Source organism: Accipiter gentilis, chromosome 29 (assembly GCF_929443795.1).
Source record: "Accipiter gentilis chromosome 29, bAccGen1.1, whole genome shotgun sequence".
Classification (NCBI taxonomy): Eukaryota; Metazoa; Chordata; class Aves; order Accipitriformes; family Accipitridae; genus Astur; species Astur gentilis.
The window spans coordinates 19481052-19506280 of record NC_064908.1 but is presented as its reverse complement, the minus strand read 5'-3'; the positions used below and the strand labels follow the sequence as shown (position 1 = coordinate 19506280).

At 38.4% G+C, this 25229-nt stretch overlaps 1 protein-coding gene across 5 annotated transcripts in view; it reads right to left on the bottom strand.

Annotated features, from left to right (window-relative positions):
- The window catches only part of RABGAP1 (RAB GTPase activating protein 1), a 74592-nt gene that overhangs the window by 2928 nt on the left and 46435 nt on the right, over positions 1-25229 (bottom strand). For all 5 annotated transcript variants that reach the window (XM_049833167.1, XM_049833166.1, XM_049833169.1 and 2 more), the window contains 10 exons: positions 15320-15433; positions 14284-14358; positions 11907-12032; positions 11145-11288; positions 9513-9554; positions 9040-9168; positions 4621-4713; positions 3530-3640; positions 622-726; positions 42-125 (listed from right to left, as the gene is read on the bottom strand). In XM_049833167.1, the coding sequence (XP_049689124.1) occupies positions 42-125; positions 622-726; positions 3530-3640; positions 4621-4713; positions 9040-9168; positions 9513-9554; positions 11145-11288; positions 11907-12032; positions 14284-14358; positions 15320-15433 (1023 nt within the window). The remainder of the gene's footprint in view (positions 1-41; positions 126-621; positions 727-3529; positions 3641-4620; positions 4714-9039; positions 9169-9512; positions 9555-11144; positions 11289-11906; positions 12033-14283; positions 14359-15319; positions 15434-25229) is intronic.

The following is a 25229-nucleotide window of genomic DNA, read 5'->3' as shown; positions in this document are numbered from 1 at the left end:
CAATTTGATAGCAAACCACATCATCATTAAGTTGTACTTACCTGTTTGTAGTCACCAATAATAGAGCTGTTCTTTTTGATCTCTGACTCTGCCTTATCTAGTTCCCTACGACACATTTCCTTCAGCTGCAGAAAAAAGAAAGTAAAGGGTTTATATATTTGTACAGTCTGAAAAATAACCAGGCGGTATTTCCTCCTTCTCCTTAACCTCACCATTATAGTCTACACCAGGGAACAATGGTCTAGCTCAGCTCCATGCAGACAAGGAAAAGCCGGACTTTGGTGGCCATCATTGTTAGAAAAATTGACTAGCTAAGAGAAGAAGAAAGTATTTAAGAAACACGCTGACAGCTGAAGTCCTATACTGCCTCTCTGTGCAGCAATCTCTGGCACAGTCTGTGCCTTCGTGACTTCAACTTAAAAATTCACTACCCTGTGAAGCACCTGGCAGGAAAGCAAAGAATTCTGCTTTGCTGACGTCCTTTACACTACAGAAGAAGGACAAACATTACTTAGGACATTAAGCCCTTCCCACACTTGTCACTTTTTTTTTTTCTTTTTTTTTTTTTTTTTCAATTTCTGTACTGCATAGAAATTTGAAAGTGACAGAAATGTCCCTAACCTGAGCTGATTCTTCTTCGAGGCGCCTCTTTTCTTCTTCTGCATCAATCAACTTCTGTTTGGTCATTAGCAGTTCTTTATTCAGAGCATCTGCCTTTTCCTCCGCCTGAAACACAAAGAGCGGAGTACAGCACTGAAGAGAAGCTTTCTCGCTGTGCTGATGCTGCTGGGCAGCCATGGGCACCGGATCCAGTAGGACACAGCCAAGATTGCAGTCTTTTCATTCTCCTTAATAAGGGTCTGTTCATTGTTATTAACAACAACAAAACTTTATTCTGAAAATTATTTTTCTAAAAATTACCATCTGCAATGTCAAATCAGAAACAAATCACAATTAACAAAGTATACCACTACACTCCATCACTCCAAAACTCCTCCTTGAATTCAGTGATTAGTTTTAGCAAAACTGGAGTAGGGATTGCTCCAAAGAAATCCAATAATAGAAATAAGTTTTGTTTTCTGATCCAGACTGGAAGTTGACCAATACATTTGGAGGACAACAAAAGGCACAGAACAGCTCACAATGTGCAAGATCAATAAAAGACTATAACCAGCTTAGACCTAAGTTCAATCTGCAAACATTCAACCTTGCAGTGAAAAGAGAATTAATGAAAAATGCCTCTAGGCCATTTAAAAAAGCCCCAGAACTCTGTGACACCTACCAATGGATGTGACACCATCTTTATTACATGACCCAGAAAATACTGCATGAAAAAAACTTAGCTGCCAAAGCAAACATGAGTCAGACCCCTCCCTCCTTTCCTCCTTAAAGAGAAGAGATGTCCCACCAGAAACCATACAATCCTTTTTTACTGCAGTTTTTTAAGAATAAAGATGTATTGTTGAAAAATCTTGGGTGCTTTATAAACCTCTAAAAACTCTCTCTGGAAAGTTAAGACACCTTTTCCTGTCTTATACACAGCAATGCAGTACTTCCCAATAGGTGGATGAATTCTACATAAAAATAGACCAATAATTCAACTGATATATAAATCTTCAGGAAGTAGCTGTACCAATTCCCTTCAAAGGAAGAAAATCAAAAAGTGAATTTTAGTCCCTTGAAGTCCTGCTGATCCTTTAAAACAGATAGCAAAGGCAAAAAGAACACCTTTTCATTATACATGGTTTTTAAGCTGTTTTAAAGTTAAAGAAAACTAGGATGTGGGAGTCCAACAACAGCAGAAAAATGAATCCTATTTTCTGGCCTAGTGCAAAGGATATTAAGGAAATTCTTGTATTTCCAAATGCTTTGCTTTGATCTTTTAGGTTGCAAGATTTCATACATGCCATGAAGGTATTAGAAAAGGTGTGTTACACAATGTCCTTTGGTACTTTTCTTTCAGGACGTCTGGCTAGTCGAATGAAACTTATCATTTCAGGATCCAATTAGAAGAATTAGTCAGGGTCCTAAAGTAGGATCAAACCTACCTATCTCCTCCTGGGGGATAACCCAAATGCTGCCAACATCATTTACCATCTTTGAAGGCATGACTATTATATATCCAAGGAAGTATCTCAAAAGATTTTGCTTAATTTTGTTCCTCTCCCAGCTCTCCATTTAAACGAATCAATGTAAAAGCATAACTGTGTCTCACACAGGCTCAAGCAGCCACAAACAACAGTTAATAGCTGATACAAAAAGCTTCTTCAGTACATTTTTTGCTGGAGTCCAACCCCTGAGTGCAACCACTGGGCAGTCTGCATAGCCTTCTATGAGCTATCTTTAATGAAGTGAAAAAGTGTAGGTAACAGGAAGTGAACATACCAATGCATTGTGAGAAAACTGCTTCTAGAACATACTTCTATGATTCACAGGTTTTAACACTAAAGAGCAGTAGATGTAATAAACTTGAAAGTCATAAACCAAACCTCATTAAGAGCAACATTCACCCATTAGCATCAACATCTACTATGAATATTTTTCCAACAGCAAGGTTCCAAGAGACCGTGGGAAACCTTAAATTCTCTGAAGCAGATAAGCTGAAACATTTTAAGCCTGTCAACTCCTGCACTGTATGATTTTCAAAAGTCATTTTCCTTTGAGATTTGAGAAATGCATTTATCTTGGTACAGAACAAGAATGGCAAAACATGAGCCCTTGAACTCTTCCCCTCATCTCCCCAAGCAGATAGACTAAATGCGTTCTAGCCTACCACGTGCACCACAAATGCCAGTATCTTTCTGTCTCTGCATGTCCTGTAAAAAAAAAGCATATCCTAATAATATCTCCCAAACTTGAGTATGTAAAGAAGGGAATGGGACAGCAAGCTTAAAAAAAAAAAAATCTTATAACACAAAGAGAACCGGAAGTTTCCTCCTGAGAACTCTACTGATATGGGAAACAACCCAGGATGACGAGTTCACGTGGGCACATTTCAACAAGCCAAATGGAAACCACAATAACATTTTCATAGCTGCCTAATCTACCTGACATCTGGTTCCACCGAGAGCCAGACAGACTCAGACTTTCAAGTTTATTAGGCACTTTGCAGAAGCCTGTCTGCTCTGAAATCTTATTCATAAGAATACTAGTTGAAGGAAAACAAAATATGGCATCCATGTTGTTATCTCTGTGACAATTCAAAGACTTGACTTAGCTCCTGGTAGACCTTCTTTTAATATACATAGAGAGGAAAGCAACTACTCAAGTACAAGCTCAGAACCTTTCCTCTCCCTCAAATTACTCTGAATGCTTTTCAGAGTAACTAGTATTTCAGTCACCTGTCCTGTTTCCCGTGGACCGCTGACACAGGCCTATATATCATCAGCGTGCAATAAGGACATGGAGGGAAGAATCCTATCCCACTCAAATGAAAAATACTCTATGTACCTCCTCTCCGATGAGAGGAGTAATGAGGAATTAGCCCTAGTACCTTGTCTCCACTGGACAGCATAAAGACATGTCTTACATTGTCTAAATCTTTTCGCAGAGCAATCTTGCTGGTCACCAGTTCATGTGCAAGATCATCATTTTCTTGCTCAAGCCTCATGTTTGCTTCTTGTAGGCGCCGGTTCTCACGCTGTGGGAAACAAAACAAAAGAAATCAAGAAAAAGGTCTTCCCAGGTGTTTGTCTATAAAACACAGTGCTTACTGTGCCTAAGCACAAACGCCTACCTTAAATCTCTACCTGCATGAAATTCAATGAAGACAAAACTAGCTAGCCATACTGTAAATATAAAATAAAAGTAAATAAAACATTAGCCTTAAGAAGAAACCATGTATAAATAACTCTGCTCAGCTATTGTTGAGCTACAGAAACGTTTTTGAACACTGCAATAGTAGGGGTGTCATTCTGCCATCAATACCTTCCCAGGAGGTTCCTACAAGTACGGATTTTCTTGGCGCAAAATAGAATTTGTATGCTGGAAACAGGTGAGAGGAGGATCATGGGAAAACCACTCTATTTTCTCCCTCCTGTTACAACTCCCAGCACACAGACAGAATTAAAGAAAGTTTACATAAAACTCTTCAGCTTAAAATATATAAATTTGTGTGTGCGTTATTGTGTTACGTATACACAGACGTAATTTTACATATAAAATTTATTTGTCTATTATACTTACATGATAAATAAAATATTTATAAAAATATATACTTACCATACCATACATCATTTGAAATTAGGGAGAGGAGTGAAGGCAGGATTATAATCAATGGAAGGCAGAGTTATAATCAATTGGGCGTTTTCTTTCTGTTCATGGCTTTTGGTGCAATCAGCATGTTACACAAGTGCTAGAAACAGGCTCTAGTGAAACAGTTGTATAAGCCCAAATATAAATTAATACTGTTCCTTTTTTCATCACGAAGCAGGGCTCACAACAACCCCATCCTGATTAACATTGCCAATATACAGAGATTCACTTCATGTTCATGTAGCTGATTCCCCTGTTGTACCCAGACTGGTCACAAAGCAAAAACGGCTCAAAGAAAAACGAGTCAAAGTAGGAACTTCCTGCAGGTACTGTATGTTACATCAGACTGGAGTAGGGAAGCATTACCTCATATCTTTCTATAGGATCCTCCTGTTGAGCTTGCTGCTCTCTCATGGTATGATATTCCTTTTCATATTTCTTCAGCTTCTTTTGGCTAATCTAAATTAAAGCAGCCCATTAGTTCCTGCCCAGAACATCAATAAAAGAACACAATTCACAAAGGGTTATGGTACAGGCTTTAGGCAACTCCTGCCTTCTACAAAACACAGCTAATATCTTCACTCAGTTTTGAGTATCGAACCCTCAGAAATGCTCAAAAATTCTATTCCGCATAATGACAGAAGTGTCCCTTCCTCTTATCCTTTTGTGGAACATAGAAAACTTTTTGAAAGGCATCCACAGGAGCATCCTACCTGAGTTTTCCTTGGTGCTGCGCAGCTATTTGATGCTCCAAATACTACAGTGGTTTAGCATAACAGATTGCCTCAGAACCCACAAGATGCATTTAATTTTTGAACTAGCATGACGCTGAGGTTTCTTCAGCTGCTTTTTCAGCTGTAACATTTATCATCATGCAGAAGTATTTGGTTTACTTTACATGAGACTACAAATGCTGAAAGGGCAAACGCAGGCTCAGCTGACATTTCTGCTAGTGTCACTCAAGCTCAGTAGAAAACAGCCCAGTCCCAGAGTTGCCTAGGTGTCTTGACAAGCAGCAACAACTCAGAAGCACGTATGCTCTGTCCCCTGCTGCTCCGGGATTCGGAAGGCTGGAATTCTGTCCACAGATTTGACAGACACACAACACTAGGGAAGCGACCCTCTCAGGGTCCCAGATTCCCCTTCTGTGAGAAGGGAGAGAAAGGTGGTGTTGAATTCAATATTTTGTGCACAGTGTTCAAGTCCTACAGAGACAGAGAACACAAGAGAACCTGTAACATAACAGATCTTGACCAGCATCTTTCCGGGCGTCACCTGTCAACTGTGCCACATACTACAATGGTTTAGCAACACAGACCATGCCAAGACCACTGCAAGTGTTTCACCTGCAAGTTAGTATGCATCTAAATTTAATCTCTAGTATTAAAAGTTGCTGCTGAAGCTTTATTATTATTTCAGTAAACCAAATAAATTAAAAAGTTATGGCTATGTTTTCCTCTTTAAAAAAAAAGCCTTGTCTGAGAAACATGTTAAACAAATATTACATGCCTAAATGACAAGCAGAATGGAAAACAAGTTTAGTTTCTCTTATCTTTGGTTTTATCATTAACAATCTTACTTGAAATGAACCGTAGAAAACTGGTAGCTAGGCTCCCTCTAGTGAGAGCTGCACAGAAGCATTTCACTGTACTTCAGCTGACATTTTTTTGGAGATGCCAGCCCGTTTATCTGGAGACAGTCCAGCCGTATCACAACTGCACAAGTTATTCTTAAGAAGCACTCCACGAGAATATTAACCCTTTACTGACAATGAAGCCAGTATCTCGAGTTGATTATTCCACTGCTCTGCCCTGGCTCAAACACTACCCAGAGTATTGGGTTTCATACACCAAATCGCAAGCTATGTGAAGGTTTGATCTTGAGAAGCGAGGCATCCAGCCCCATGAGACAAAAGGAAGGAAGGCACACCATTGCATTTTCATCTTCTACTTTTCCAAGTGCATTAAACCAGTTTTGCCTTTAGATAACAACGAGGTGATCCTGAGAAGATTTGCTGTTGTCACCGATTCTGGACATTGGAGCCCTCAAGGGAACCATGCCCTGGGGAAGTCAGCAAGGCCTTCTATCACCTGCATGGTGATAGAAAGCAGAAGTGAACACTGAAGTCCCACCACAGTTTTTCAGGGGCACGGGGGGAAGCAGCAACTCTGTTAACATTTGACAGCAACACTGAGGAGTGACTTTAAGAATCTGGTGTTGTCTCAAGATGATCATTTACTGACCTCCTTTCCAGCAGAATGCTGTTGTAATCACAATGCCTTAGCCAGGCTACTTCTTCCTTCCTATAAATGATTTATTTTGACATCAGGCCCTTTTCTGCTCAAAAACACTTCCAGATACAGAGCTGGAGATTTCTACTGACAGCAAAGGACTTCTATTTTAGGTCAAAGAAAGCAATTATGTGCAGCACTCCCATCAGGGGCACCACACATGGATGTGATACAGAAGCGTTCAGCATCTGCGCAGAGCCCAGTCATGCAGTCTGTACTTTCTCCATAAACTCCCATTTAATCCCACCAAAACCACACAGCACTCAAGGAAGCGGTGGACAACCTTGCCGCGTACTGCTCAGAGAAGACTGTTTGCTTTAACTACTTCACACAGCACTGGGAATGCAGTGAATTTTGACAGAGTGGGAAGCGGAACAAGTTGTTATTCAGAAACATGAAAGGCAAATGTACTCATTACATATGATCTTAACCAGATGCAAGTGCGACGTCTAATCTGTGGCTAATGTTAAACGATTGGAGAGCTAAAATAGCTTGCTTTATTCTTTATTATTCTGTAATTTCTACACTAGTTTCATACAAGATATGCTTGAACTCTATGCGGAACACTGTTATGCGTACTGCTTCTACACCAGGAGTACAAGATGCCTTGAACGTTAATATACTAGGGAAGTTGCGTGCTTATGCACTGATGGTACAAAGAATTGCTCTAGTGAATTTTAAGGAAAAAGGATACTTTGAGCCATACCAGTGTATTTGACTAAAAATTAATCTATGTGAAACTGTAACAAAAGAATCACAGCTTCCTTAAAATACACTAAATAAATTATCAAAATTCCATTTTAGAACTCAATCCTCTATAAAGAAGAATCAATAATTTCCTACCTCTTAACTTTTTTCAGAAATTTAACTTTAAGGGCTTATTCCAAAGTGCTCATATAAAGCTTTAGTTACAGTACTTACTGATTAAAAAAACAATTGACTTTCAGCTGTAAGGTAATGCAATTTTTGCTATATATATCTAAAGTCTTAATGTCAAAGGCTAGAACTTTCGTTTCATATAGTCATATTTAAGAAATAGGGCTTAGTGGGCAATTGAAATCTAAAAAAACCCACCATCAAGCAAAAAAACCCAACACTCCACTGTTTACCTCAGTAGTTCAAACATACAGGAGAGCTCACAGAGCTCTATGAATAAATTCTGTGAAGAAAACAGGAATTACTGAGATTAATTTATTTACGGGAAAACATTTCTCCAGTACACACTGAACTCTAATTGCTATGCTTCTATTCTATTCAGAAGAAGGCTCCTACAAGGACCAGAGATGACATTTTACTGTGATACATGGTTTCTGTTATGTAAGTGAGAAGTCTAATTATCATCAGTATTTCCTAAACATTGACTGTATGAACAGTTAATCAATGATTTGTGGGAGAAGTCAAACAGCTGTGATGACCACATTAAAAGACGGTCTAGATGAGCTTGCTAGCCTCAAAAGTAGGTCCTTACAAAAGATTCATGTTCAGAAACATCTGCACAACAAACACTGTACAGTGTGTCAGAGCCCTACTTCCAACCAAAGCATCTTAGCACTTGTTTCCAGTACCCAAATGAAAAGCCAAGGAAGCCAATACTGCAAACCTCCCACATGGGCTGCTCACGAAAAACAATGCTTTTTTGCATTATTAAAAAACTAACTGTGGCAGATCTAGACAACATACAACCCAGCCAGCACTTTGTTGAATTTCATATAAAGTAGACCCTCTTTAGACTACAAAGACCGTAACAGATTAACCTGTTATTGTCAGCTACCTAGAGTACAAGTGAAATAGTCTTGCATGGGAAATTAACTTAAAATGCTTTAAGAAAAAAAAAAAAAGGGGGGGGGGGGGGGGGGCATACATCCCCCACCATAAAACAATGACAAATCAAAACCTCACACAGGGAATACATAAACCTCAAGGTCATTTCCCTAGCTTGACTTCTAAGAAATTTTAAATGCCAAATCATATTCCTTCATGTCCCTAGAAGATCTGTAAATCTATCAATGCATTTTAAATGAGCTCCCTACTGCAGTACATAAACATCACATGCACCCACAGTTAAAAACAGCCATTTTCTGTCTGAAAATTTACATTCTGTTTCTGCATTATTTACTCTATTTTAAATGAAACCTCCGCACTACATCTCAATGAAAGATACTACCCTGTTTGCAGCTACTATCGGAGAAAGATTTCATCAAAGAACTGCAGAGATGTCTGCAATTACTTTATATTAGTGCCATTAGTCATTTAACGGTTTTTTTGAAGTAGTCTGATTTTCATCAACACTGAATATTGCTTTCTGATAGCCACTCTGGTTTTGAGTTCTCCAGGTGGGCTCATACCACTTGAGAATCTTGGGGCTTTATTGTGTTTCACTGTGAAGTATCTGCAATGTATTTGCACTCGGACAAGCGAGTTGCACAGTTATATTTGGAGACAGAAACTGTACCCATTAAAGATATGCTTGCAGTTGCTATCACCACAACTTTACCTTCATATTACATGCTAATTCCATCAGCTTTTTTGCATTTTCTTCTGAACGGTATCTCTTGGGCAGCTGTACACGGAAGAATTTTAAAGCCCCTTCAAAGTCAGTCAGTAACAAATCATCCTTCGTCGTCTAGAGACAAGGAAAGAAAACCCAGTAACTACAAAGCAGATTTTGTACAATTACTGAATTCCCAGAGACAATAAAGCAAACAACAGTTTTGTAAAGCTCCAACAACATAACTACTTTTTAACCTTCTGCAAATAGTGTTTGTTTCTATTTCTGCAACTTCCCATTTCCCTGCCACCCCACCCCCAAAAGCACTGTGCTGTGCAGGGCATGCCAGACAACAGAACATGTAATACAGGAAGTTGTTAACTTTTCAAAAATAGGCATAATATTTTTCTAACAGGCATCTTAATTTTTTATATGGTGCATGATGATGCATAAAACACAATGTAACATTGAATACTCACTTTTAATAACCCCAGTGCAACGTTAAAGATAACACTTATTCCCTAGAGAGAAAAATAATGACAAAATAAATTAATTTTGCAGTATATACAAGCCTGGATATTAATTTATTTGCTGCGTTTTGTTGTTTGTCTAGTTTCTGTGAAAAGGAGAACCAGAATACAACCGTCACCAGGTGCTATATTAAATCAAAGACCCAGAGAATGACTTTGCAAACAACTAGGAAGGTAACTTTACTGGATATCCATTACAGATAGCAAAAACAATGTTTCAACACAGGTTTTACTACCTCCTTGGTAGTTTGAAACTCTGAAAAGATGAAGGCACTGTTGTGTACTTCATTTTATTTTTTAATAACTAGTTGGTCAGCTCAAGATAATTTAATTTCATACAGCAACTTCTGAAAACACTGGATTCAAATGCAGCAAAATATACATCAATATATTAAGTTCTGGTATTAAAAATTGGGATAATTCATGTAAAGAAAAAGAAAGTGACTCACTTTAGGACAGAGTCCCATGGCATCTATTTTGCCACTACTGAAGTGTTTAATTTCTTTTGTCCAATTAAATACAAGCAGTTCCTATAGTCAGTAGTAGCATACACCTTCTTAAGGGATACCTTTGATAATCAAAACATGTCGCTCACCTTATTTCAAGATTCTGTCTTTGTTTTTCACACTAAACTATTCTTTCACTTTTACTTTAAAATGACAGAAAAACCTTGAAACTTCACTATGAACACATTTACTATTTATGAATTGAAAATGTGTTTCTAAACAAATAGAACTGATTTTCTCTATGCCATCTGTTGCTTTCTATTACATTGGCACATGGACAAAGCAAGCTGCAGATAGATACAGAGAAAGGGTAAAACCCAGGAGATTTATGAATGCTGAAGCCCTTCAGTAAAGGAAACGCAGACAAACTGCCACTTCACAGTAACAACTGCAGATCCAATGAAGAATGGATACATAATGCTTATCAGCAAGTAAAAAAGTAATCATTAAATAACTCAAGGATGCTTCAGTACAAAATGCGATTTGTTCACTTATGTTAATAACCTCTGACTCAAAGTACAGTACTTACCAGCATACTACCAAATATAATGTTCTAAACATGATAACATACTAAATCTCAGCGTAAAGAATTTTGCTCTCTAAATACGTGCTGTGAAACATAAAGAGACTTCAAGTTTCCAGGAGAAAGAACTCCAAGCTTGTTAGATTACCAGCATGAGAGTTAACTGGGCAATTTCATACCAAATGGCCTCTATGCAATAATATTCTAGAAAAAAAAAAAGTTATCATTGCATATAATACAATTTAACAACAGAGGAATCCACATATTTGTAAATTAACTCTCATCCCATAAGCACTGTACAGAATCTCACATAGGTTCAGCAGTGTTACAAGAAATAAGAGATTATAATCTTTTATACAGATAATTGACTCCTAATTTATATCTTTAAAATGCTGAGAACTCTTTTCCATTGCAGAAACATAACACTTCTACATAAAAATAATTATCACATGCCTAGCTCTGAAAGAACAGATAGTAACAAGGACATGAATCAAGATAGTGAGAAACTGTCAAAAGTTGCTAGCAGTACAAGTCTCCAATTATAACACATACCTCACATAAGAGTAAGTCAATAATATGGAAGACCATGTAGAGAGGGAATTTTGCAGTGAACAGGGTAAGGAACCATTGGGAAGCATACATGTGAGCTTCAAGGCTAATGTCCAGAAAGTGGTTATACAGATCAGGAATGTATTCCTAGTAATAAGAAAAAAAAAACAAAAAACAAAAAACAAAAACCCAACACATAAATACTGAAAGTTAATTTATACTATTTTGGAACTGTAGCTGAAATCCCAAAGTAACAGAAATAAGTAGTGTGGTGTGACAATCAGTGCAGCAAGGCTTCTGTATCCACCCATGCCTGACAAGACAGCTGTCTGACAAGCTGAAGGACCTTCTAAGGATGCCGAAGGCTTGTCCCAGTGTGGATGCTCAGAAGGACACTATCACAAGCACAACGAGTTCAATCTCCGAGCTCCCACCTTAGCAGGAAACCCAGGCAGTGGACATGCTGACGCTGCAAAGCCACTCTGTGGTGTGCCCGCAGTGAGCTCAGAAGTCACTGCTATGCCAGGCCATAAGAGAGCCACTCAACTGGCCAGACATGTCTGCCTTCAAACTTACTGCACACTGCCAGCAGCATCAGACTGGTCTCGAGTCAACATTCTCTGTTCTTAAAAAACCCCCAATATGGATAGTCCACATTCTTCATCCTTACTAAGAGGTCACAAACACTATTCACATATAATAAAAATATCTCGTTTTGAATTGCGGCCTCTGCTCCATTCACTTCATCTAAGTTTGAGCACCTACCTGCATGAGGCGCTCCAGCTGATAGAATTTGCAGTGCAAATCTTCAAAGTTTTGTTTGAAAAGTTCCCTGAGTCCATAATCAAACATGATTTTAACCAGAACACTGAAAGCTTGCTCCTCAGGCATCTGTGAGAGAAGAAAGTGTATTTATCACAGAGCATTTAAATCTTTCACATCGCTTCCATTTGCCCTTACCTCCCTCTTACAGAAAGGCTAAATTGTCACTCCTTTTTATTCTGGCCCTATCCAGTTTAAAAGTAAACAAAAATACTAACACACAAAATGATGTCTAGTGTGGCAAACAGCATTTCATTCTTGTTCTGTGGAATAAACCACCTCTCAATAGCTCGAATAAAAATACATCTTTCAGACATCAAGACCAAAGCAGTTTCTTGGTTCCAAATCGTGTCTGAATCAGAATCTTACAGAACTTTAACAGCCTAACCCTTTGTCACCTATGTAACTGAGACAGAAGCAGTATTACTAGAGAATGTTAAACAGAGATCTTTCCCTTATTCCCAACAATATATTTACCTTTTTAAATTACATTATTACATTTGAAGTTTACTTATTAGCTGGCAGGAATAAGAAAAACCAGTAACTGATAACAAAAATTCCACATATCACAACTCAGCATTGGTTTGGGAGAGTTCAATATCCCTTTCCTGCCAAAAACTGAAGAAACACTCATCAAAGCTCATCAGTGTTTAGACGTTTTTCCCTGACATCAAAATTCAGTTTTCATATTTCCATAGTAAAGTCTGACTTCGGGTCAATCACTTGTTCCTGTAAAGGGACAGAACATCCTTCTCAAGAATTCTATTATTAATCTGCAGATGGAGTTTGTTAAAACTGAAAACTTTGCTGAGACATTCCAAACTGGTAGCAAAGGACTAGCAGAAACTTAATTTCCTTTTCTGCAACATTTCTTTTTAATATTTATTTTCCCTAGCAGCCACACTCCAAAGGCTGACTTCAAAGAGAATCAAATAAAAAGAAACTTATTTGAAATGTAGCCTTTTTAAATGGATACATTATTCCCAGAAGCAACAGCTATTGCTAAAGAAAAAACTCTAGAATAACACATGGTTCATTCTTGACAGTGAGTCTCTCTAATGCAATGGATATTAAAAAACCGGACATTATGACAATGAAAAAGCTAAAAGAAAGCATGTATGTTTCAGTAAGTGTTCAGTTCTCCTATCAGAAAGTATCACCCTTCTTGAGCTGATTCAGTGTAGTAGTAAAGAATTAACTGCTCACCAAGTAAATATTTCAGATTACGGTTACAAAGAACTAAAAGGTTGTTATCGTTAATAATTTGGCTTTTGTTTCAGAAGAATGGAGTTTACAATCTCTTCTATATCCTTCACTGACTTTACAACATTATGGAAAATCCTCCACTGAAGACCAGACTTTCTCTTCCACTGAAAACTGCAGAGGAGTCTTCATACTTGGTTCTCTATGGTAGCAATGATCACTAAAAAGCAGCGGGGGAAAAGAAATCTCAAAACACTACTGGGCTTAGGAACTCTGTTCAGTTTCAACTACCCATGCTTGCAATAGAAACACTGATAAAAAGCAGACATTACTTTAAAAAAGATCAGTCTATAAATAATTTGTACAGATTTCTAATCCTCTCATATTTCCCAAGCGTGACTGAATCTAAAACTTTTGCTTCTGATAGACAGTAACCATAAAACTCTCTAGCTTCTGAACATGCAAGCAATTAGAGGATATTACTCTGATGAGATCACTTCTACCAACAACAATTAAGTTGAAAAAAGCATAATGCAGTATCTTTTAAAAAAATTAAAATATTATTGTATCCTTCACTAACCTCTCAAACCAAGAAGCACAAAGGCCTACAATACAATAGCCCATATAGGCAGCACGTTGTTTAAAGCACGAGACCTAATAAACTGCTGTCCCATCAATGCCATAAATACACTTCTGTGTATACAAGACATATGGCAATTACCATCCCTATTTCTGACTGATTCCAATAGAAACGTCTTCCAAAAAGCTTAAATCTGACCTTGAAACCCTTTAACAGAAACATTTACAGTGTTGTCTTATACACAAATTCCATGCCTACTAGTGATCATGAGTACAAGCCTGCAGAGTTTCAAACGGAAGGTGTCCTGAAACAGAAACACAGTGAAATGAACGCTGACTGTAGACAAGAGTCATTACGAATACCACAGTAAGTTTTAAACAATGTACTCTTCTCTGTCTAAATTCACATTATTACTGACCAGCATGTAAGTGGATATGTTCCTACTAGTTCACCAGTTACAGACGTTTGTTCTAGGCATGTGGAGCAATATTTATTCTTAAGCTTAAAACAAACAGGGAAAGAAACCCTACCACTTACATGTAGAAGCAGCACAGCAGCAAGAAACGACTGGCCTTGACAGTAGCCAATCTCTTCATCATAGACAGAGTAGGCCTAAAAAAAGAATCAAGACTTTACAGCATATCTAACTTGAGCTACGAACACAAAGAAAACAAACCACTGCATTGAACATAGCTCCACAAAATTTTCACAGGGGACATCAGCTGCCATTCTAACAAAGGGATAACCTGTATGAAAATCAAACTGTGATATATAGCGACAGTGGCTGGTTAAAGTGATGCACCAAGACCACTGCAGCCTATTAAGCCACTTACTGGAGTGCTTTTATGTCTAAACAGGTGCTACAGGGATAGGAAACGGGAGAAACACTAGGAACACAAAAGAAAGAGCGCAGGAAGATTACAACGTTCTAGCTGAGATAACTGAATACAACAACAAACTGTCCATTTTTGCTAATTTCTTCCTTATAATAAGCCACTTCAATGCATGCGTATAGCTTTATAACATTTATGGGAGGTACACAGTTATCTCCAGTTTTAAAGACAACTATATATGGCAACAGCAGCTTATGGCATACATTACATATAAAGGACACAGTCAACGTCAGAACATTTCTTTTTCAAGAGGTAACATCAGCATGATTTCCTGCACGTGTCCCTAACTTTGCCAGCACAATTTACACAATATTGACAACTAGGGAGCAGGCTGCAGCCAATGTAAGCTGCTCTTTATCAGTATGGAATTAGCCCTCATCTCCATCATAGCATATAATTTGTCCAGCTTGATCCAGGCTGACATGTCTGGAATCACGTGAAGTCTCCGTACCAAACTCCTCAGTGTTCAGGAATCCAGAAGGGCTTATTACTTTAGGTCTCCTATCTGAATGGCACTATAACCAGCTAAACATATACAATGAAGAACCAGACTGAGACTAGTGCCAGAGTCTGTCTCCATGATACAGTTAACATACACATTCTTCTCAGGTAACAGTTTCATCTGTTAATGGTGTTAAATACAAGTTACCAAAACCAGTCAAGAACAATTTAAAGAATACCTTGCATATTTTGTAGAGGGAGTCCTGGCCATCTCCCCCAGTATCTTTAAAATAATCATGAGCAGGGAACGTTCTATTGATGTCTCGGGTGATAGCACTGTCTTGTGGAGACTCCTATTAGAGGCAAAAAAAAGAAAGTAAATTAAAACACATATCAAAAGAATATAAATCACGATATGCTAGGACTGAGAGTTAGGAGATTGGCATTGTGTTCTGTGCACTGTTCTAAATTTAACAAAAGACAGAACAGGCTGCCTGCAGGCTGGCAGGTCCAGATCACAATCTTGATAAATTTGGTTACCTAAGCACATCTGGGAACGGTCAGTGAGTGGCAGAAAAAGCACGCACACAAAATTGTTCCAGGACATTGCAATGCGGATAGCAGCCTTCCCTTGGAGACTTCTGAATGCGAATACTGCCCGGTCACTTTTCTTCTATCTCACAACTCCAGAAAGTAACGGTCAATTGTAAGCAGCTGCATGCTGCTGTCCAAAATTCTGTCCCTTAGGTTCAGCTAGAGAAACTACTCTTCATCCCCTCCACAGAATCAGACAACAGAAAAGTAGAAAACCGAGTATGAGCCCAAGAAAGACAGTATCATACAGTAAAACATTATACAATGCAGGGATGGTTGCCTGTATGAGCTGGGCATTTCAGCATGAGGAAGATGGAACTTTGTTCTCTACATTGCTCTGATGCAATCATTTTCAGATGCCTTAGACATTTGGAAAGCTCGACAATAACAAATAGCATACAATTAAGAAAAGCAGTAAATGTGAACAATGGACCAAAGAGACCAACTGGAAGACAACACCACGAAAGTCTGCATCAAGGGCGAGTCCTATACAAAAGGCAGTTAAAACTCCTGGTAGAGATGAAAGGAATTTGACAAAGCATAACAATTAAATACAGTAAACAATAAAAGGGAATCTTAGGACCTTTTCCTCCTGACTTTTGAGTGATTTAAACACCAAAGGACCTCTGTGAAATCAGTTGGCAATACTGGCCTCAAATAGCCCACCTTATCAGGAATTGCCAGTATTGCTGAAGATGGCTTAGAAGGAATCCTACTCCTACTTCGGAGAAATATCCAGAAAAAAAGTTTCCAGAATATAGAAGGAAGAGGTTTGTGTCAGGGACATCGTGAAAAACCATAAGCATTTATGAACAATGTCCAGCTTAACCTGATTTGCCCTCAACCCCAGATTCACATTCCGAATGGGAAAATAAGCAGGTGCCATTCCCACACTGAGGTCTTCTCAGTTCTCTGTCAATATTAGACATGTGACTGAGATGTTCTGATCCATCTCATTCAGTTCAGTTTGAAACTATTTCTAGTGTAGTCATTTAAGCCAGAACTTGTCACATTGCAAGGAAAAGCATCGTTTGGAAACAGAAAAAACTGCTCCCCCTCATTAGCAAATGAAATTTGCTTATTTAGGAAGCCAGTGGAAACAGCTCATATACATCATACCTCCTCCTTTAATTCAGAAAACAACAGTAAGAAATATGTATTTTAAAACCACACACCAAAAAGTGACACAAATGCAAAAATTTCTAAGCGGGCACACAGAAAATAGCTGTCAAAAGATTTGATGCAGTTCCCAAAACCTTTACCTTACAAGGAACATTTATGCAAATTGCAAGATTAAGCAGCTTCTTCCATGTAGATGGAAATGGGTTGATGAAAGAGGCTGTAAAGTCTCCATCATCACAGGTGTTCAAGACTCAACTCAACAGGGCTGTGAGCAACCTGATCTGGTAAGACCTGCTTTGAGCAGAGGGTTGGACTAGATGACCTCCAGAAGTCCCTTCCAACGTAAGTTATTCTAATATTAGCATACAACAGAAATCACTCATACAAGATATCTTTAAATCACTTAATTTACCCAGCATGCGACAGGCAATTTTAATGTGTCTTTTGAATCTGAAATTGTGCTCACCATATTGAATTACAAAATCTGAATTGACCTCTACAATTTCAGAACTATTTCTACAATTTTATGCCACATTTTGTAATTTCTGATAAATCAGATCTCAGATTTTGTACGAATGTGTTTCACCATAACGTCTTGTACCTTTTGAGGCAGTCGTGACCCAGCTGTTATCTAGCTGATTATTATAACCATTGCTATTACCTAAATAAAACAGAAAAAAAAGCCCTCTGTTTGTCTGTAGGTATTTCTTTTTGCCTGTGATTGGTCCCTCTTTCCACTACCTAAAAGATTATGAGACCAAGAGCTCCTTGGTAGTGGGAATCATCTGAAAAGATGCCACAACAATCATTAAGCAACGACTGCCAGTGAAAGGGTCAAAGGTTCCCTTGTTAGGTGGCTTCCCTGGCAATGACTGAACACACAAAGCCAGTCTTCTTCACATGTGAGATTACCATGTAACAGTGTCCAGGTTAACATACAAGATGCTCTGCAGAAGCAAAACAGAAAAGATTTTTTTATTTTTAAAAAAGTTTTACTATATCCAAATAACCCATGTTTCTGTTCGACAAAGGGAAAAAAATGTTAGAAGTAAAATAGATAGTAAAAAAGTACATTATATAATCAGCGTGAAGATCATTAAATATATCTTTTAGTTGATCTTTTTCTTCACAAAACGATTTTGCAAACAAGAACAAAATTACCACAGTGTGCTTGTTTTCTCTTCTGACTTTAATCCAAGGTTAATGCTCCTCTCTGTGGCTTAATACAGACATTTCATTAGGAAAGCATTACACTGCTGTTAGAATCAAGTTACTGGATTGTTTTGGAAATTATATCAAAAGTACTGTTCAGCATTTCAATTTGATAATAATTAACATGCTAAAGTGGTCCGCCTCATTATAAGGAAATCGGAAACAAACAAAATCCAATGCTAAATAAATGTCATATAAATAAAAGCCTTTTAAGTCAACAAAGACAAGTACAATAAAGGCTGGCTGTTAGCTTCAGCTAGTTTTGCAAGTAGAGAGAGACAATGTTCAGAAACAATTCTGAAACCTCTAAAGGATGCGAATACAGTCTTGGTGATAACATTCTTAAAAGGTTGCAAGACTGAATTAAAGTACTCTGCTTTGCAGGAGCACAGGTACTGTTCACTGCTAATAGCAATTTGTGGTACTAAACAAGCGAGTTTCCTGAGTGTTACCTGTGTTCTGCTGCAATGGCAAAATAATCTTAAATCCACTTGCCTTTATTCCACTTATTTAATAGCTAAGACCAAAGCATCTCGTTGGAAACTCTTAGGATAGACTTCTCAAACAAAACAGTCATTGTGGCTAAAAAGAACTAATTAGTGGTCTCTCTCCAGCTTTGCGTGACTTGTTCAGCACTTGACTCCTATGTTTCAGTACAATTCTTCTAAGTAATCTGTAATGCTAGTTCCTGCAGCTGAAACATAGCTTGGGGAGAGAAAAATTAACGGAAATGATAAGGTTTAAAAAATGTTTTTCAATCCCTGGCTTTGAAATCTCCCCATTAGTACAAACTGCTGCAATCCAAGCATTGTGTAACCTTTTCTTTACTCCTATTTTTATACCTTGCTGTGAGAATTGGCTCAATGGGCAATTTCTCATGCTTTCAGGGGACTGGGAACTGAAGGAAACCCTTCTGAACCCACACCCTTCACAAACTGGGATTGAAAAATAGAAAGCTAAGAATGACAGGAAGAAAAAGAAAGTAATAAAGAAAACAGAATGGAAAACAGCCATGAGAACTGAGGCAAGTGTAGTGAAGATTAAAATTCTCACAACAGTTCACTGCTCTGAAGGAAAGCAGGAAAATGTAGATACTCAGACTAAGAACATACCCTTCCTCCCCTCGCACTTTAAAATATATGGGGAGTTAAACTGAAACCTTCCTCTACAGTTAACTTAAAAAGAAACTACATGAGTAATTATGGAAACCAGGACACAGTCCAGTAGATAAAAGCTCATCTATTATACCAGCCTGTATATAAAAACATATTGGTTCCCACCTCCTAAACTGTACGCACTTAAAAGACATTTTCCTTGTATTTTTGTGATCTTCCAGAGACCTTCACAGGATCTACAAACCATAACATGCAGTTACAACCTCAATCAACGTCTTCAGACTGAGACTGTGTTACTTTAGAAGCTCTTTCTGTAGCTAAAGCCACAATTAAAAGACATGGAAGAGCTGGAATTCCAAGTACCTCTTCACGGGGCTGATGTACTTGCAGTTTTCAGCAGCTCAGGTTTATTCCTCGTAATCCCCTACATAAACCCAAGAGGATGAAGAAGCAGCAGCAAAGAATTGCTGAAGGGACCAAATCTGTGATTAAAAAAACCTGAAATAGTAAGTCTCCAGAGAAGCAGAGGAAGTTGCCTGCTGGAAATGGCTTGCCACACAAAGATCAACTCCAGCCGCACCAGGCTACTGGAGAAATCTGATGGGGGCATAAAACAAAGCCTTTACCTAGACACAGGCTGACTTCAAAAACAATATAAAAATGGAAAAATTGTGAGGTCCAAACTTCAGAGTCCTCCCTGCCCCCACCCCAGAATTATTCAAAATATGGAAGTTTGCTCACCGGGGTGAGTTATCCGACACACCCACCACCAAAAACCCCACCCAACTCTGCTCGATTCTCACTCTTGCCACAATGGCACTGATTTTCACATTGCAATTATTTCTTAGGAAGGTCCCGCTGACTTTGCAAGGATTTTGTCACACGGTCAGAGATTACTGTGAGAAGGGTCTATAGACTCAATCAGTCAGTGGAATTTTACCTGCTTTGCCCAGGGTCAGACCAGCACACGGCATGTTGTTGCAACGCATCTCTGTGCAAGGCACGGACAAGCCGTTCAAGAGAGCACCAAGCCAGATGACAGCTTTCAGCAGTTGCAACAAGCAGAAAAAGCCAAAACTCTCTGTAACTTTCATGGGCAGTAACAAGGGTAATATTACACAATGGGGATAAGTTATTTTCAGCAGATCTGTACATTTTAAGTACATCCAAAAATATTAAAAGGTCTTTCGATAGCTATTTTCAATGTTAGTAGGATACCGTGTCAGCAGGTCTACTTTGCAGGTTGATGGCATTCCCAAGATTACTTTTAATAAGCAATATTTACACTGACTTTTACACAGAGGGCATCTCCTGCATTTGTCTTCGACCAAACCACTGTGAGAAGGTTTTGGTGAGAAGAATTACACCTGTTACTGAGACCTTAAGGAAGTATCACAAAACCCACTTTCAAAGCAATGTACTTGTTAACTTCTCCCAAGAAATGCTGCCTGCAGAACGTAAGCGTTACCTTACCATTACACTTACCAAGAACATTCACAAATAAATAGTATTTGTGGAAAAAACCTGAATAATTTAGATGAATTCGGAATGGTTAGACAGCTGCAATTTGATACAATAGTGCATTGATACAGCATACTTTCAGTCCAAATATGGCAATATAGTGCAATTCTAAAAATAAAAGTGAATCCCTTGTGATATCTAGCCCTTTCGCTGTGTTCGTTTCCTTTTAGGGCTCAAGTTTCCCACAGGAAAATTATAGAGGCGAGTTTGCCTACAGTGCCCTACATCATGTATGGATAAAGCATAAACACAAAACGCATGCTGGAAGGTTTTCCTGCTCTTGGCAATTACGTACAAGCCAGACTATTTAGAGCAATCAAGATAAGAGGGAAAAAAATCCACCCACTCCCAAAGAACACACCTTTATCAGCATAGTTACATAAAAGTCATCCGAGACAAGACGTGAAAACATGTGACGTATCATTTATTTCTTAAATGTATTTATGATCCATTCAGACCTTTCAAATAAAGTGTACAAGTGCATTTCAGAATAAAAAACTACACTCTTCACACAGCTCCGTAGAACACTACATTTCATCAAGAAACTTGAAGCAAAAACTTCCTATTAAACCACCCATGCATCCTTTGGCTACAATAATATCACTGATCAACAAGTACTGCTATTCAATTCTGAGTTTCCCTTTAAAGAGAAGGAGCATCCTAAAATATGCTACCCCTTCCAGAGACCTCTCTTTAAAGAGAGAGTATTAAATAAATTAGCTAGGCTTTTAGGCAAAACAGTAAGGCTACTTAGTACTGTTGATGCATGATCCATATATTTGGAGAACAGGCAATCCTAGGCTATGTGAAATGCGTCAACAGCCCTTGAAATTTTAGTAGTATCAAGATTACATCAATCCAGAACAAACGGCAGACAAAATGTAACCAGTGGAACAATCACTGAAAAATGTGCAGTTTCTCTTAGGATGGGAAGTGCTGATAACAGATTCAGAAAAGTGTTTATAAAATTCGCTAAGAACCACACTGACATTCTTAAAATTACATATTGTACAAAGCCCTAAACTGTATGACTGTACAATTACTACCGTGTTAAATTGCTTGTTTTAAAATACATACATACAGATATATATAAAATGCATATATATGTATTCCAAAACAACCAGTTTAACACGGCAGTAATTGTACAGTCACACAGTACACACATATATATGTATGTACATCTACAGCAAAAAGGAAACAAGCCAAGAGATGTATGACACAGCTGGGGTACAGATCATCTCAAAGGGAATAATACATTTCTTCGAGTTTTAATAGCTCATAGCAAAATTACCTCTTGGAAATAATTATGCAAAGATTTAGAATCAGATATTTACATGCTTCCAATTTATCTAGTTCCATTTAATATTTAAAAATACGTAAGTATTATTTTAAATCAGTAACATTTGTCATTTTTGGCTCAACTGTAGTTTTTTTATTAGTAGTATTAGTTGAAAAATCAGCTACAGAAATGTCTATTAAAATGATGGGGTAGAAGTACCCCTCTCCCCTGTATTTTAACAACAATTCTGAGTTGGCACAAAATAAGTCATTCTGGAGCCACAACAATAACTCTTCCTCAGCTGCCTTGCATATCGAAACACCCATCTCCACCATCTCCCCCTTCCCCCACAGAGCACAAACCAGAGCAAACCCGGGCATAGACGAGGAACATCGAGGAGCCCAGGGTGACACCCTGATACTCCCCATTGTGTCAGAATTAAACACAGCATTAGAGAGTCTTCAGGGTTGGATTGCCTCCAATTCACCTGTTTGCTTTTCTAATCTGCTTTGGTGGAATTTTTTCCCATAGTTCTTCATAGCAGGGGTTTCACACTCACACCTCTTTCTCATCTTTTAATACGAAACAATTTCCAGCATTAAAAGGCGCACAAAATCCTTACAAACACACACATACACATTCTTACCTGTGATTTTGTCTATTCTTGGCCTTTTCACTGACACTCAGGAAAAAACTACCAGTTGCAACACTACTCCTGTAAGGAGCTGGACTGTCTCCCGAACAAAACTCCTCGTAACGACCCTCTGACAAATGTCACATCTCCACGGAACACCCTGAAATAATGTCACCAGAGGCTTCCGCTGTCCCAGTTACTGTGAAGGCGCGAGGAGACAGGTGGGACACAAGGAAAAGCAAGCATCCTTTAAAGTAAGACTGCTCCGCTGTATTTCGTTCAGCAAAGCAACCTAAAAGCACATGCACGCATAGCTTCCCATGCTTGCAGTTTAATTGTAAACAGCATGTGAAAAAAAAAACCCAACAATTAAAAAAGGTAATAATACAACTTTGAAATCCCTGAAGAAAAGACATACCCACGAGTATTAAGAACAGTAAAAAAGCTCATCATTAGCAATTGCAAACTCGTTTCCATCCTGTTGCATTCATTAGAGGAATACAAAATTGAATCTAGTGTTTACATGCTAGAATTACAATAGAAACTAGATTTCAAAGGTTACACACGGAGAGAAATTTATCAGCATAGGAACTTGCAAAACACTGTGCTGTACAGCATTTCTAAAGACATAAGTCTGTGAAGACAATATACGCGATTGCAAATCCTTTCAGACAGTTCAAAAGCATGGCTGGAGGTAATGCTGCTTCCTGTTATCTGAAAGGATTAACTGCACCATTATTTTTAGTAGGTTTTAATGACAACAATTTAACCTCAAGAAATACCTAACCCCTCAAAAACTGAGGTGATCAGAAACATACAGGTACCTTACAGCCCTCAGGGTTTTATTTCTTTGTACACTAAACATCAATTCCTTTGACGGTATCTACAGAAAATGTTTTAAAAAAATGTTTTTATGAAATACTTTAATACTCAGTAATGCTAATATTAAAAATACTTCACAGTGTGGTACTAATGTAACTTCATAAAACGAGCAACTTGAGTTAGCTAAAGCTCAAAGCCTTACATTATATTAAAATAGTCCAAAGATTTCACACACACACACACAAAATCACTAGCACTATAAATATACCTAAGCCACTTTAGTGCAAAGTCTGTTTTTTGCTTCCCCTGACAAATCCCTCTACATTCCTGCCAGCATATTAAAATGTCATCTTTTACTAATCTAATTATTGATTTTCAAGGATTCATTTACAGTTGAAATCCCAGAAGAACTTTTTTCAATTTACCATAAAAGTAATGACTTGGTTTATTAAGCATTTGATTGCTTGTATCACGTGATCTTTGTAACATTTAAGAATGACTCACATATGCACAGCAGGATTTGAGTTCATCTTTACAAGGAGCTACTTGAATTTAACATTTTAATTAAAGGATCTCCAGTAATGACCATCAGAGAGAAGCCAAAGCTTTGAATTACAAAATTGCTATCCTCGTCTTAAAAAATTCATAAAAAGAAAGCAGCTGGAACAACAAGTTCAGACTCCCTTCCCTCCTCCTAACCTCCCACGGGGACCCTCGCGCTGCATCTCGGGCGCCGTCTCGTGCAAAGGAACTGCCCAGGTGTCGCGCTCCTCCGCACAAGCAGCAATTGCTAACTTCAAAAACGTGTTTGTCTATCTAAACCCAGATTCTAAATATAACCTAAAGCAACGTGCATCCGCTCAGCATTTCTAAAAACTTCTTAGCAAATAGAGCTACTGGTGATCAACCCGTGTACAGGTAACAATCCCGCAGTGACCTGCCCTCCTGGTCTCTCCCCCGAGCAGAGCCTGCACCTCCTCTGATCAGCTCGGTGATCGTGACACTCCTCCCCAGTGTCTTCAGGACGAAAGAAAGATTACTTCAATGACTTCTCTTTCTCAATTTAAGTAACCACAAATTCACTAGCTAGAGAATCAGCTTTGACTGGACAGATTGCTCAAGTACACCTGAGGCTGTAAATAAACAACCTGGATCAGGATATAGGAACGTAACTTAAATTAACGTTTTCATTAGCTGCTAAAGCTCAAGAGATGCAAATATGATACGGGTAAAATCCGCAAATACTTCCATTTGCAACCACCACTAAATGCACGTAGGGCAGACGCAGACTGTGGCTTGTTTTAAACCCTGCAATGGGAATAAAAACCAAAAGGTGACAGAAGTCCATATTGAGCAGAGAACCATCAGCAAAGCTGCCTGCATAAGCAAAACGTTGTGTCACAGACAAAAAACCTGAAAAGCTGACTAAACAAACTATACCACATCGGATTATTTCCCTATTGCTGGAACACCTCAGATGGTCAACCACGACACCAACTGGTATTATCCCATTTTACCTGCACTGAAACGGAGGGCCTGGATCGCCACTCCAGGTCTGAAGGGAATCTGTTTGCTGCAGGTGCGGGAGACCTGAGGCTCAGGAGAGCTGTCTTCGCAGTGCAGCAAAGCAAAAGCAAAAAGGTTAATTAAACTCCATCTTTTAAAAAAATGTATTGTAAAGAATATGACCCACACTAAATACTCCATTGTTTTGGCAGAACTGCAATTTACACCCTACCATCAGCGCAGGCACAGCTGTCCAGAGGGTTTCCTTTGTTTGTTTCCACTGGCCACAACTTTCAGTTTCTTTCTCTAAATACAACTGCATCTGGTTTTACACATACTAAATT